General features: G+C 38.6%; 1 protein-coding gene across 2 annotated transcripts in view; it reads left to right on the forward strand.

Annotated features, from left to right (window-relative positions):
• Positions 1 to 362: 362 nt before the first annotated feature.
• Positions 363 to 15,354, forward strand: part of LOC130929012 (gastrula zinc finger protein XlCGF26.1-like) — a 32,334-nt gene continuing 17,342 nt past the window's right edge. The window contains exons 1-2 of one of the 2 annotated variants that reach the window (XM_057855863.1): positions 363 to 897; positions 11,904 to 12,041. In XM_057855863.1, the coding sequence (XP_057711846.1) occupies positions 762 to 897; positions 11,904 to 12,041 (274 nt within the window). In that variant the 5' untranslated portion in view covers positions 363 to 761. Of the gene's footprint in view, positions 898 to 11,903; positions 12,042 to 15,354 lie in introns of those variants that run through there. The other variant, XM_057855865.1, reaches the window with a different exon arrangement.

The raw sequence follows: 15,354 nt of genomic DNA on the forward strand, positions 1-15,354 counted from the left end.
ATCAACTCATGTTAGATAAGGGATTATAAGGGTTCATAATTATTATGATGTTACTTATACATTACTCTCTAAAAATGCATTGGCTAATGTTAATTAAAGAACCCTTATGGTAAAGTACTGCCTAAGTTGTACTTCTACAGTGTTTTGTGTTGACCAACATGTAATTTAGATCTTTAATCATGAATAAATAGACCGTTAAATGTGAATGAAAATAATACAATCGTTCGATTTCATCCCTGCTGACCGCCAGAGGGCGGTGCTGACCGCACTGCATTTCTTTGAAGAACTACACTTCCCATTATCCTTATCGGCGAAATGGTAACGCTCCAATCCCACTGTTGATCCCCCCAAATATAGATTGACTTGTATAAGAGAAACATTTTTAACTTGAAAGGAAAGTTGTAAATTAGGCTGTTTTGATTTTTTTTTCGAACTAGGCGGGCTTTACGATGTGATAACTAGGCTAGAGACTGTCTATCCCATCATGCAATCCTGACCGGAAGTGCAAAAGATAAACCTGGCCAAGGTGAAACGTATTTTTCTTTGCCTGTGGCTTGTTTTTCCTCGATCAGTCACTTATCTAAACCGAAGCCTCGACGACGTGTTCAGCATTAGCCACATTACGGACACAAACATCAGTTTTCGAGTCATACCACTCGTTGAAGTTTTGCGACCTACTTTAGCCTAGCTTAGCCTAGCTGACCAACTGCTAACAAAGTTGCAAGGCACGTTGTCAAGCGTTTAGAAATCAAGTCAGGAAAATGTCAGCGAGAACGACACAGGCTGCAGTAAAGTTCCAGGGGGAACTCTGTGGAGTGAAAGACGAGCCCCAACGTCTGCAACCCTCGACGGTGCGCAAAATAATGCACGCAAAGGTTGTTCTTCAAAGACTAGAAGGTTGGTTCACGTTCGATGATACGTATTGTGTATTGTAATGACGGAAGACCGATCCCGGTGATGAGAATTCATTTTTCATGTCAAAAGTAGTGCTGTCAAGCCATTCGAATTTTTAATCGCATTTTACATAGTTAACTGGTGGTTAACTTGTGTGTGTGTGTGTGTGTGTGTGGGGGGGGGGGTGCGTGTGTGTATATATATACATATATATTAACTCACCGGCCACTTTATTAGGTACACCATGCCTTTTGCCTTCAGAACTGCCTCAATTATTCGTGGCATAGATTCAACAAGGTGCTGGAAGCATTCCTCAGAGAGTTTGGTCCATATTGACATGATGGCATCACACAGTTGGTGCAGATTTGTCGGCTGCACATCCATGATGCGAATCTCCTGTTCCACCACATCCCAAAGATGCTCTATTGGATTGAGATCTGGTGACTGTGGAGGCCATTTGAGTACAGTGAACTCATTGTCATGTTCAAGAAACCAGTGTGAGATGATTCCAGCTTTATGACATGGCGCATTATCCTGCTCAAATTAGCCATCAGAAGTTGGGTACATTTGTGGTCATAAAGGGATGGACATGGTCAGCAACAATACTAGGGTTGGGCATCGAACATCGAGCATCGATTGGACCCGGTTCTAACACGCCGATGGTACCGGAGCTGTTCGAATTTTTAGATTTCGGTCCTACATTTCGAGGCCCTGACAGCCACTGCCGCCAAGAGAAAAAAAAAAAAAACGTGAAGAAGAAGCCACATGAAGGGGGAAAGAAACCGCGAAGAAGATTCCACATTGCCTGGTACACCAGACTTACCGCCGTTCCAGCTATTGAGTCTGGCCACCATTCAAGCGGATACAATTTCCAGGGCGGAGCAAGTCACAGCAAACAGACAGCGGAGTGGACCAATCAGCGACGGGCAGACGTGACGTTAGTAAAATGACGAGGGAAGGACGAGGAACTTGCGTGTGGAAGTAAACATACGAAGAGAGCGGAGTTTATTCCACATGGCTAGCGCGAGACAGACTGTTGTCAATGACTCGTGTCGATGTGTTTTTGGTCATTTAAAACGGATTTTACCGTGGATTGGAACATATTCTCGGCTCTCTCGTTCACCATCTGTGTTGTTGCGGAGACGACTTTCGACGCGCAAGAGTGACGTTGCTCGTTAAGAACACGTCACGCAAATAAACGAATCTGATTTGTCGATTGATTTTGTACCTGCTCGAGAGGCCGTTGATGGGCTGGTTCCCAGACTATACTCTCAGTGTTTGAAAAATACAGGGAGAATAGTCTGGCAGAGCCAGGCAAGATTCCACATGGAGGGCGATAAAAACGTGAAGAAGAAGCAACATGAAGCGGAAAAAAAAACGCAAAGAAGCCACAAATAAACACGTGTTTTTTCATTGCAAGGTGATTACAAACATGGACACGACGTGGCGACGCTCAAAAGTTTGGCTTAACTTCACCAAAAAAAATGACCAGTCAGCTCAGTGCAACATTTGGAATGTAGCTATATCATACAAAGGTGGCTGCACAACCAATATGATAAAACACCTCCGGCTTCATCGAATACAAGTCACTGAGTGCCGTGTATTTGAGTCACTGCGCCAGCCTTCCTCTAACCAGTCAGAACAAGGTGAGTACAACAATAAATTGCGTCTGTCTTCTGCTGTAATTGAGGAGGCAGACAAATTTCCTGTTGTTAATGCGGCTGGTCAACTCAAATATCAAGCTAATGTTGGGCCGTTTACTTTTTTTAGACACTCGACCTGACGTTAGCATTAATGCTAACAGTAGCCAGGCAGTTGACCAGACTCCGCAATGTGCTAGTCTGTTCACCTTCGCAGCCAGAGGAAAGATGTTGGCGCAACAAATTGAAGAGTGTCACAGAAAAGTTACAGCATATTTTGTGAAAAGGCTGCATCCCTTTTCACATATGGAGTCACCAACCTTTAGGTTAGTTAAGCAATAATTATTGTTGGAGCCTAAATAATGGTTTAGTTAATAATCATGTTAATTGTGATTTGTTTGGTTTCCAAGAACAAGCTTGTGACATCATGCTTGACGACGTATGCTGAAGGATTTGTGTGTGCGAAGTGCGAACAGAATGCGCTAAGGCATAAAAATGAGGAAGAGAACCACATGTTTTGACCTCTATCGATCTCTGTAACGTTATGTTTTAACGTTCAAAGTGGGTAATTTCCACCGTGCGTGTGAGGAAAACTGCATATATATGTGTTACATATATACATATATATATAGTATATATACAGTTGTAGGTTCCAAATCGTAAAAAGCCCAAGGTCGACGCTCTCTTCGTCGCTCGTTCTCCTCACATGCACGCTAGAAATTATCTGCGTTGAATGTTAAAACATTAAACGTTTAGAGGGAGAGAGAGGTCAAAACATTGTGTGGCTCACTTCCTCATTATTATGCCTTAGTGCATTCTGTTTGCACTTCGCACACACAGATCTTTCAGCATACGTCGTCAAGCATGATGTCAAAAGCTTGTTTTATGAAACGAAACAAATCACAATTAACATATACTGCTCAAAAAAATTAAAGGAACAAAGTGCAAAGTGTATATATACACGGGACCCTGTAGATTTTACACTGCTCACTGAGCAGTGTATAAATATGTATATACAGTATATGTATATATATATATATATATATATATACATACAGTGGGGAGAACAAGTATTTGATACAGTGCCAATGGGTTTTCCCATTGTCAGTGTGTCAAATACTTGTTCTCCCCACTATATATATATATAATATAATGTATTGCTAATCAATAATCCGCCTTGAACAAACGTAACAGTGACATTGTATGTTAATATTTTGCAGGGACATGATGAAAGCTATCAACCCAAAGTACACACCTCCCACCAGGGACTACTTGGCGAATAAATTAATCCCATCTTGGTATGAAGTCGAGAAGGCCAATGTAATTACAGAGCTCGGTGACGCTGTATCTGTTGCGCTCACATGTGATGGCTGGAGTAGCATTGCACAGGACCACTACCTTACCATCACAGCACATTATATAGTGGAGGGCAAAATGCAGCAAAAAGTGTTAAAAACAAAAGCTATGTACAAAGCTCAGACAGGTTGCTTTGTGGCAGATGAAATGGGGGACATTCTGTGTTTGGCATTTCTGACAAAATTGTCGCAACCACTGTTGATAATGCTGCCAATATGGACGTGGCTATAAAGCGGCTGCATGTTTTGAAACTGTGCTGCTTTGCCGATATGCTAATTTTCCTGAACAAGAACTGTGTCTGATTTTTTTTTTTTTTTTTTTGTACCCGCTACTCTGCACCAAGTTACCCCATTAGCATATAGCATAATGTAGAATTTGTGTTGTTGTATATAATGTGTTGTCCGTGAGCTTTTGAAAAATAAACATTGTTGTGAAAGTATACTCTTGTGGAAAAAAACTTCATCACATTCAACTTCAAAGACTAATATTTTTATACAAGTTAAAAATAGCCCTGTGAGAAGTTCATATAATTTAAAAAATCGAGAAGACACAAACACAACTGTGCAATTTAAAAAAAAAAATTAAAAAAAAAAACAACAAAAAAAACACCACAATTACAATGTCATTTTTCTATAAGATTTTGTGTCATTGCTTTATTAATCATTAGGTGCTAGAGTTGTTAAGTATGGATAATAATGAAATAATACTTTTGAGAAAACTGTGCTGTTGGTGGCTCAGTGACCATCTGATGTGATTTGTTCTCAGATGAACAAGTTGAGGAAGGAAGTTTTGATGCAGAGGTTGACGGAAGAAAAGAGGCAGACTGACTGAGTCACAGCCAGAAAGTGTTGATGACAGTTTTGATTTCTATTCACTGTTGCCCCCTGCCAATTAAAGTATGTCACAGTCGCAGCCAGTTATTATCTAAAGCTGGTTAAAATTGAAGTTATGTTGTTTTAAGGTGTATTAAATACTTGTTCATGTGCCCCTTTTGATCTACGAGCACCCGCCCCTCCACCGGTCTCTGCACGGCCCTGCTGAAACACAGTGTGGGTCGACAGAGCTCAATATTTTGTTGGGGTGTAGAGTGTACTGAAACATATTTCCTCCACACCCTTCTCACCTTTTTAACCCCAGACCAATTTTCATGCCTGGCTATGAGAGTATGAGTCTGGGGACCATTCAGCAGAAAAAAATTTCCAGGGCGGAGCCAGCCACAGCAAATAGACAGCGGAGCGGACCAATCAGCGACGGGCTGACGCGACGTCGGTAAAGCGACAAGAAACTAGCGAGAGACATTTCAACATATTCAACATGGCTAGTGCGAGACAGACTGTTGGTTTTAGCGACTCGATGAGTTTTTGGTCATGTAAAACCGAATTTACTGCGGATTGGAACATACTGCCGCTGAGTCTAGTGTACCTGGCTACGGGACTACTGTCTGCTGCATTTGGCGCGATCCGGCGACACCGCATACAGCAATTTATATTACATTCAGTGGTCTCAAAATGCCCTAAAGAGATACACCAGGCTTGAAAATGTACACACACACACACCCTACCCCGAGGGTCAGAGACCCTCCCACCACAGTCTCCTAAAATCCTGTGGGAAACGCTGCATATTTGTATATTGATCCCCCTTTCCCATGACATCACTTTTTGCTGTTTATGGTAAAAAAAAAAAAAAAACGCAAAAAAATGTCCCCCCGGTGTTGTACCGAAATCTGCGATCCGTCAGAATCTGTGACGAAGGAGGGCGATGTTGCCGACGGCAACGACGATGAGTAAACAAAGAAGGCAACTTATGCTAACGGCGTAAACTGCCATTTGCTATGTAAATGAGGCTATACGCTAGATGCAACTTGCCCAGGCTTATTTTCCCTTTCACGGAATAAATGTTATAATATTTAATCATGACGTTGTCATTAAGAAAATGTCTGCTTAAAAAAATTACAAATAAATTATGAATTTTTGATATTTCGAAAATTTCTGCTTGAATAGATTAGTTACTTTTGATATTGTGAAATAGTGAGCTGCAATAAATTGCTATTATTATTTTTTCTTCCTGACGTAACTGTGTAAATATCCTATTCAATGAATTATATTTATTGTATGACTTTTGACGTTGTGAAACTGTGCTCTAATAAATTACATTACCGAATTGTATTTTTGAGATTATGAAATTATACGCACTTATAAATTACTTTCATTCTATGAATTTATGACTCTTCCTTACTCACTCACGCATACAATTTTTATTGTATAAGGACAATGATATACAGTGGGGAGAACAAGTATTTGATACACTGCCAGTGGGAAAACCCATTGGCAGTGTATCAAATACTTGCTCTCTACACTGTAAATGTAAATGTGGTAGTTAGTGTGTTATTTCGCTATTTCCCAGCCCATCGAACGCTATGCCTTACTTATTTGACATCCTCTTACCGTCATTTGAACGCACATTTCCTCAAAACGACCTCCAGATACATATTTTTATAGTCACGTTTTCTCATAGGTGCAGATGTGGCTGTAGGAAATTGTGATACCTCTCTATTGTGTCTAAGAACAATCAAGTCACTCTTAAAGCTCTTTGCTGATCTTCTGACACCATCCCTACTCCCCCCTACTATATCTCCACTCAACTGGACCCTCAGAGTCTGTACGTTTCATCATCACATATTCCGATAGGTGCAGATGTGGCTGTCGGAAATTGTGATCCTCCCCGTACTGTAGGTGGCGCCGTAACATTGACCCTTGCGAAAGCCGATTAACCCAATTTTCAGGGGGTCTAATTGAGAGGAGATGTAGTATGGGTTGGGGTCAGAAAATCAGCAAAGAGCCTTTGCGGTGACTTGGGCAAGAACATAAGGAAAATACAGCGAGATCAATCACTGACCACGGCATTTACATTTATGTCATTGCTCTTATACATTTAAAATTGTGAATGGATGTGTAAGGAAGATTCATAAATTAAAAGAATAAAAGTGTAAGTAAGACAATTCCATAATATCACAAATACAATACAGTACCTAATTTAGAAAAGCGCACATTTTCACAACGTCAAAAGCCAAACATTTTATGTAATTTATTTAATGGGATATTTACACAATAACCTCATCATGATAAAGAATAATAGCAATTTTTTACAGCGGACTATTTCACAATGTCCAAAATTCACAGGAAACATGTTTTTTTTTTTTTTTTTTTAAAGCAGACATTTTCTTAATAACAATGTCATGATCCAATGTCATGACATTTATACCATGAAAGGGAAAATAAGCCTCGGTAACTTGTAGCGAGCCTCGTTCACGTAGCAAATGCCAGGTTACGCCGTTCACGTAAGTGGTCTTCAATTCCTCTTCGTCGTTGCTGTCAGCCTTGCTGTTGGAAATGTTGTCATGTTAAATTATACAAATTAAATATGATGAATTAGAATGTATCTTAGAAATCTAGAAAAAACAGCCATCTCATTTGCACGACATGGCGGCTTTTATTATGGTGTGCCGGTGACTTCCTTGCCTGACGTTGGGCTGGTATGGATGTGCAAACACCCCTGTAATGGTGGCCAACCACAAGAGGGCGACATTCGCAATGCACTAGTCAAATTAGTAATTTGTTTCAACATTTATTTCAATTTGTATTCAATATTTTTTCATTTATTTCAGTATTGATTTTTTTTCATATTCTTGCTCTCTCGTTCCCCTTTTAACTGCATGAAATAATTTTATTTGTCATTGCAGGGTACCCGCGGGTTATTAAAAGTATTAAAAAAGCATTGAATTTAGTTTTCCATTATTAAAGGTATTAAATTAGCTGTTCTAAGTCTGGAATTTTTTCACCGTGGTCTTAATTTTAAAGGGTTAGGGTTTCCCACTCCAAATCGGAATGCAACTCGTGCGTGCAAAACCACCACAACCGGTAAAACTGAGAATCCATCCACCTCTTCATCGGGAATGGCTCTGTTTGTCGGTGGAACAAAAACCCTGCAGGCGGAAGTATTGTGGATTCTGAACACCAAAAACAGACCACCATTCCTATACTTCAAATGAGTCCATTGGTGATCTGTTTCGGATATTAAGTCATTTTTGGTCGGCATCGGCTGTCACAATGTTGGTCATATTGCGTTTTGTTCCAGAGGGAGCGTTCCCGATGTAGTAACTGTCTTTTGTAATGAATTTTCAGTTGGCAGAAAAAAAAATGCACATTTTCTTAATGTTTAAATAGTCTACATATTTTTATGATAATTATAAATTCATTTACACAATGAATTGAATTTGAATTTATTGTCATTGTCATCATCATCATCAATCAAAAATCATACATGACAAGGGAGACGGAAAAGCAGAAGCTTATCGGGAAATAATGCTGGAAAAGTTTGTTATACATAATATTGGTCAAATCGTGTTTTTTTTCCGGAGGGAGCATTCCCGACTTCGTAACTACTGCCAATTTAACCTCATCAAGACTTTAAGATAGAGGTAAAATCGGGCCTAAAAATTCCAGCCCGACCCGGACTGGTCCGCGGGTATTAAAGCCCGACCCGCGTTTTGTGTGATAACATTTGTGACGATGTCTGCATAAAAGCCTGTCTTTTATAACGAATTCTCAGTTGGCAGAATAAAACTGCACATTTTCTTTATGTTTAAATAGACTGCATATTTTTATGATCATTATAAATTTATTTACACCACGAAATAACGCTGTAAAAGTTTGTTAAATATAAATAAACGGATGCGGTTTTGCGGACTCGCAGAGGGGAAGATTAAAAAGGGTGTATAAGCACGCTCTGGCTCTGCAATGACCATACAGTGCCTTCTTTTTTTTAATCCAAATTATTTATTTTATAACAAGTATTCCTTAGTTTATCATTCATACATCGTTAATTTATAGTTATTTCAAAAAGTTAGCGAGAAAGAACCCTGGCCCGGCCCGACGTAATAGTTGACATTTTAATTTTGGTCATGTTTTCAGTTTAATTTAGCTGTTTCCAGCTTGCTATGTTTATAATTGCAATGTTTGTTTACCGCTTTTCCTCTTACTGCGAAGAGGGAGGAAGTTACATCGGCCGCAGCTATGATATTTAAGTCATGAGTCATCTGCTGTGACCCGGGAATTTAACGCCCGCTTTCATGCACACTGCTTCTCATGTCAGTCGACACGGGAAATTGTTTTCACACACAACTGCTGCACGGTTAAGTCCCGCGGTATTCCCGTTGTTGTATGTGATAAGGGCTCAAGTTACGTCCAGATACTTTAAGTTGCCGTTTATGGGTCATGCGAAGGCAGTGGACCTGCTTAAGAATTTCGGTTTGCCTTTCGAATGAATGTGAATTTTGCCGTTTTAACTCGAGAGTTAGCCATGTTCACTGGGGTATTGGCCACTGGCGGCTAGCCTGTTACAGAAGATGGCTGGTCTGAGCATTGTCCTCCTCCTCTTTTTGTCCATAATTATTGTGTGCGTGTGTGTGTTTAAAAAAATTCTGACAGACTTTATAAAGTTACTTTAAATGTCTTTGCACATATATTGCAGATAGAATTATTCTTTTGTCAAACACACTTAGTAATTGAGGTTAAATTTGATGTTCAGTGCTTTATTTATTTAATATGATTCAATATGATCTAAATAATGGGTGCGAAAAAGTATTACTTTTCAGTTGAAATGGCATTAAAAAAGGTCTTAAAAGTCTTGAATTTAGATTTATCAATCCTGCGGGGACCCTGTCATTGGCTCATCAAACTCGATGGACGAGGTTTGAGTTTATCAGGTTTGAACAAGTTTGGAAATGATGCTGAGGGTCCGAATTTTTTGCGTCAACGTATTCTGCTAAGTCTGATAAATCCCGAGAGAGCTCGTGCAGAACTTCAGCAATCACTGCCTCAGCAATCACTGCCATTTGGTGAAGGTAATTTTTTTAAATTTTTTAAATTTTTTTTTTACGCAGTATAGGGGAACAAGAGTGCAAGATTCTTGCACTCGTTCTTATTCTTGCAGCAAGAATGAAATAAATAGAAAGTGAAATAAATAAATAAATATACATGTTGGAATAAATAAATGCGGAAATAAATAAAATGGAAATAAATGAATAAAACGTGAATATATCAATAAAAATGGAAATAAATACATAAATATTGAAATTAAAAACTAAATATTGAAATAGAAGCATTTTAATGACACATTGAATCAAGGCGTCAAGTCACGCATGAGAGGAAAAAAACGCTAGCACCTCTGTGTTTACAGTGAAATAAAAGGAGTTCATCACAAATTGTTGCAACATTTTTTGGTCTTAAATGATATCTTTAATGTCTTAAAAAGCATTCAGTTTGACTTTTTAAAATGGTGCAATAACCCTGATACAGATTTATTCATCAATTAGTTGTTGCAGCCTTGGGCTCAATGACTTGAGAACCCTCTTCAGATTTATTTTCACTTTCCGTGGATTAAATTCAAAATGGAAACTGTGTAGAATCTGAAGTTTTGCAATGTTTTAGGTAGGAGTGGGAACCTCAGGGGACCTCACGATACGATACGATTCGCGATACAAGGCTCACGATAACGATTATATCACGATACAGCGATTATCGATATATTGGTCAGAAATTGGATACATGACATTCTACGATACAACTGTTGAAACGATTAAAAAAAAAAAAAAAATTGAAAAAATACTGTTTAAGTCATTTATTAAACAGTGACACCTTTTCTGTGCAACATTGCTGTAAAATATAAATCTACTGCAAATTGTGCCCCTGCTTATATAGAGGAAACAAACCACGACCACTGATATCACTTTGAGAGATCATGATGACGGGCACCCTTAATTTCTTTAAAGTTTTAAATCTTTAAAAAAAATAAATAAATAAAAAGTGCCGTAGGTGTCAGCAGTTGAGCTTGGAGTGGGGCAATGATAAAACTGGTGGGTCTTTTCTTTGGAAATGACCTTTGTTGCTTGGTTTGAGCACTTCCGCCATCTGCTTCAGCATTTAAGATGTCAGACTTGCTCAGTCACAGTCTTCCTCACCTTAAAAACAACAAAATAAAACAAAAAATATTAGCTACTTCATAGAGTTTGAGTTGAAATCCTGATTTTTTTTTTTGTGTTGGAAGTACTGAATTAAAAAAATATATGAATTGAATGTATAGAAATTAAAAATTCAATAAATACCTATTTTTAATATGTTGGCTACATTAATTATCATGCACATCACTTTATATATCTTGGAACCTATTCAAACCATTTTTATAGCTTATTGTATCAAAATGACAGTAATAACAGTTTGTGTAGTAAACTAGATGGAAAGTGGTTCTGAAATAATATCAAATAAATCGGTAAATTCATGTGGGCTTGTTCGATATTCATTTTCATCCAGTTTAGGGTCCTGGTTTATTTTATATTATTCAACATCAAATGTCATCAAAATAATACATGTAAATTAAAAAGTCAATTACATTGCAAAACTTTCTTACCTCAAGTGATGAAAGCGAAGCTCACAAACTCCGGTGTCCACTACGTCACCAGCTCCCAGTGAAACTTATTTTTCTTAGACAATTCTTGCATACAGCAAAGTCCTTGTTCACCTTACTTCCTTTCTTGTTGGTGTAAAATCTAAAATGTGTCCCCATGTGTGATTTGTAGCAATATTTTTCTCATTTTTTCCTCCACCGTTCTCACGGAGCTTTTTTATTTTTTCAACCCACTTGGAGCTACCTCTCCTTCTCTAGACAACTTGTGCGCACTTTACCCTCACCGCCACTTCTGAGCGCCCCTAGTGGACCGCCAAGGAATTGCTCAACAAACATTGAGCAGTTTACAGCATCCATACTCCATTGTATGGCCAATATGTTAAATAAAAGTATCGATACTTGGCGGGAGCATATCGATAACCCATCGGGTTGCAAAATATCGCGATATATCGCTGTATCGAGATATTGTCACACTCTTAGTTTTAGGCATTCATTTCAGAACGTAAAAGCCATTCATTTGCTGATTTGGCCCGTGTGTTTGTGGTCTTGCAGATCTATATTTCAGCCAAGCCCATCGTCTTGAGCACCAGGAGTCTGCATGCGTCAAGGGGGATGAAGAAGAGTTCCCATCCATCAAAGAGGAGAAAGAGTCGCCCAACATCAAGGAGGAAGAGTCCGTTCACATTAAAGGTCGTCCCCAAGCAATGTGTTTTTCTTTCGAAGAGGCAGAAATCAAATGTGGTACCTTCTCATAAGTACGAAAATCTCTTTCAGTCTAATATAGTGCTTTGTTAGTAGCTGCGCAATGGACTCGTGAACTGACGTGAGGTTTGTGCCACGGTATCGACTTGACTATTGTTTGCAGATAGAAAGTTTTCTTTATATATAAACAAATTTGCTTTGAAGTAATTCCATGAGGTATATATATTACGTGCAATTACAAGTGTAGAACATACTGAGTTCCGCGAACAAGTGCGTAACGCTGTATCAGACACACTGACGGCAAACGTGGTCACTCCAACCACACCAAATAAAGTGGAACATTTACTCAAACAGGGTACCCGCGGGTTATTAAAAGTATTAAAAAAGCATTGAATTTAGTTTTCCATTATTAAAGGTATGAAAGGTATTAAATTAGCAGTTGTAAGTGGAATTTTTTCACCGTGGTCTTAATTTTCAAGAACATCTAAGTGCAACCTAAATTATATCCGTGACGAAGGTTTTTTTTTTTTTTTTAATCCATAACGAAGACGCATAGAATTTTTACGATGCACTGCACTCCAAATCGAAATGCAACTCGTGCGTGCCAAACCACCACAACCGGCAAAACGGAGATTCCATCCACCTCTGCATCGGGAATGCGTCCGTTTGTCAGTGCAATGAAAACCCTGCAGGCAGAAGTATTGTGGATTCTGAACACTAAAACAGACCACCATTCATATACCTCAAATGAGTCCATTGGTGATCTGTTTCGGATATTACGTCATTTTTGGCCGGCATCGGCTGCTGCAATGTTGGTCATATTGCGTTTGTTCCAGAAGGAGCGTTCCCGATGTCTTAACTGTCTTTTGTAACGAATTTTCAGTTGGCAGAAAAAAAACGCACATTTTCTTAATGTTTAAATAGTCTACATATTTTTATGACCATTTTAAATACATTTAGACAATGAAATAACACTGGAAAAGTTTGTTAAACATAATGTTGCTCAAATCGTGTTTTTTTTTCCGGAGGGAGCATTCCCGACTTCGTAACTGCAGCCAATTTAAGCTCATCAAGACTTTAAGATAGAGGTAAAATCGGGCCTAAAAAGTCCAGCCCGACCCGAATTGGTCCGCGGGTATTAAAGCCCGACCTGCGTTTTGTGTGATAACATTTGTGACGATGTCTGCATAAAAGCCTGTCTTTTATAACGAATTCTTAGTTGGCAGCAAAAAAACGCACGTTTTCTAAATGTTAAAATAGACTACATATTTTTATGATCATTATAAATTTATTTACACCACGAAATAGCACTGGAAAAGTTTGTTAAATATAAATAAACAGATGAGGTTTTGTGGACTCGCAGAGGGGAAGATTAAAAAGGGCGTATAGGCACGCTCTGGCTCTGCAATGACCATACAGTGCCTTCTTTTTATTTTTATCCAAATTATTTATTTTATAACAACTATTCCTTAGTTTATCATTCATACATCGTTAATATATAGTTATTTCAAAAAGTTAGCGAGAAAGAACCCCGGCCCGACGTAATAATTGACATTTTAATTTTGGTCATGTTTTCAGTTTAATTTAGCTGTTTCCAGCTTGCTATGTTTATAATTGCGATGTTTGTTTACCGCTTTTCCTCTTAGTGCAAAGAGGGAGTTACATCGGCCGCCGCTATGATATTTAAGTCATGAGCCATCTGCTGTGACCCGGGAATTTAACGCCTGCTTTCACGCGTACTGCTTCCCATGTCAGTCGACACCGGAAATTGTTTTCACACACAACTGCTGCACGGTTAAGTCCCGCGATATTCCCGTTGTTTTGGAGTATGTGATAGGGGCTCAAGTTACATCAAGATACTTTAGGTTGCAGTTTATGGGTCATGCAAAGGCAGTGGACCTGCTTAAACATTACGGTTTGCCTTTGGAATGAACGTGAATTTCGCCGTTTTAACTCGAGAGTTAGCCATGTTCACTGGGGTCTAGGCAGGTGCACTAGCGGCTAGCCTGTTACAGAAGATGGCTGGTCTGAGTCCTGTCCTCCTCCTGTTTTTCTCCATAATTATTGTGTGCGTGTGTGTGTTTAAAAAAATTCTGACAGACTTTATAATGTTACTTTAAATGTGTTGTAATTGTATCTTCAATATATGTGCATTCTTTTGTCAAACACACTTAGTAATTGAGGTTAAATTTGATGTTCCGTGCTTTATTTATTCAATATGATTTAATATCTAAATAATGGGTGCGAGAAAAGTGTTAATTTTCAGTAGAAATGGCATTAAAAAAGGTCTTAAAAGTCTTGAATTTAGATTTATCAATCCTGCGGGGACCCTGTCATAGGGATGTGACGGTTAAAGATGAAATTTCTGATTCTTAGATTATTTGCGATTCAGCCGCTAAAGATTCGAGAATGATTTACAAACATCCAAATTCCGATTATTTAAATAATCTAAGTAAAGCGGCACTAAAACACAGTCGGCGTGGTTTTCAGGACGCAATAAGGAACGAACTGAGAGTAAACATTCACCAAAACTCATGCCGCTAGATAATAAAACACCGACAGCCGCTACAAACAACGCCCAGTTACTACAAACTTTGCCCACGTTGCTACAAATTACACCCGCATAATGCTACGGTAGATATCATGTATATAGAACTAGATGCGTAATGACAGACTTGGTGGCGTTCGTAAACAGTTGCCATCTGAAAGCAGTAGACTTCTCAGGAAGGCTCTGTTGTAGCGAACCTAATTAACTTTATATCTAAAATACTCCTAAATCGGCTAAATCTTGAACCTATCTTTAAATGATGAAACAGTTTTAAAACTTTCACATGTTAATAGATAGAAAGCAACTAATGCAATAACGGGAGCAATTTTAACAACTTTAACTGTTAATTGACAACATTAAATTAATTGAATGTCGTTTAAAGCTGCTGATACAGAATGGGGACTTGAGTATTTTGATTACTGTTTTGAATGGTTAACTTGATACTTAAGAAGTTAAGCCCGAGGGGATTTTTGTACTATTTTTGTAACTAATGTACGAAACAACAAAAGCAGCTAACAGCTGGGCTTCAGGGAGGCGTTGTGCATGAATAATCGGTTTATAATAGAATCGTATTCTTTGAATCGTAATTGAATCGTGAGGTGCCCAAAGATTCCCACCTCTAGTCAAAATATATCAAAATGGCAATATATTGTGATACTTTGTAGCCCAAAAGGTTATCGATATGCTCTCACCAAGAATCGAAATATCATTTTGATGATGATGAAGCTTTTTTATTTCAAGCATGCACAAAGA

Source organism: Corythoichthys intestinalis, chromosome 13 (genome assembly GCF_030265065.1).
Source record: "Corythoichthys intestinalis isolate RoL2023-P3 chromosome 13, ASM3026506v1, whole genome shotgun sequence".
In the NCBI taxonomy this organism is placed as follows: domain Eukaryota; kingdom Metazoa; phylum Chordata; class Actinopteri; order Syngnathiformes; family Syngnathidae; genus Corythoichthys; species Corythoichthys intestinalis.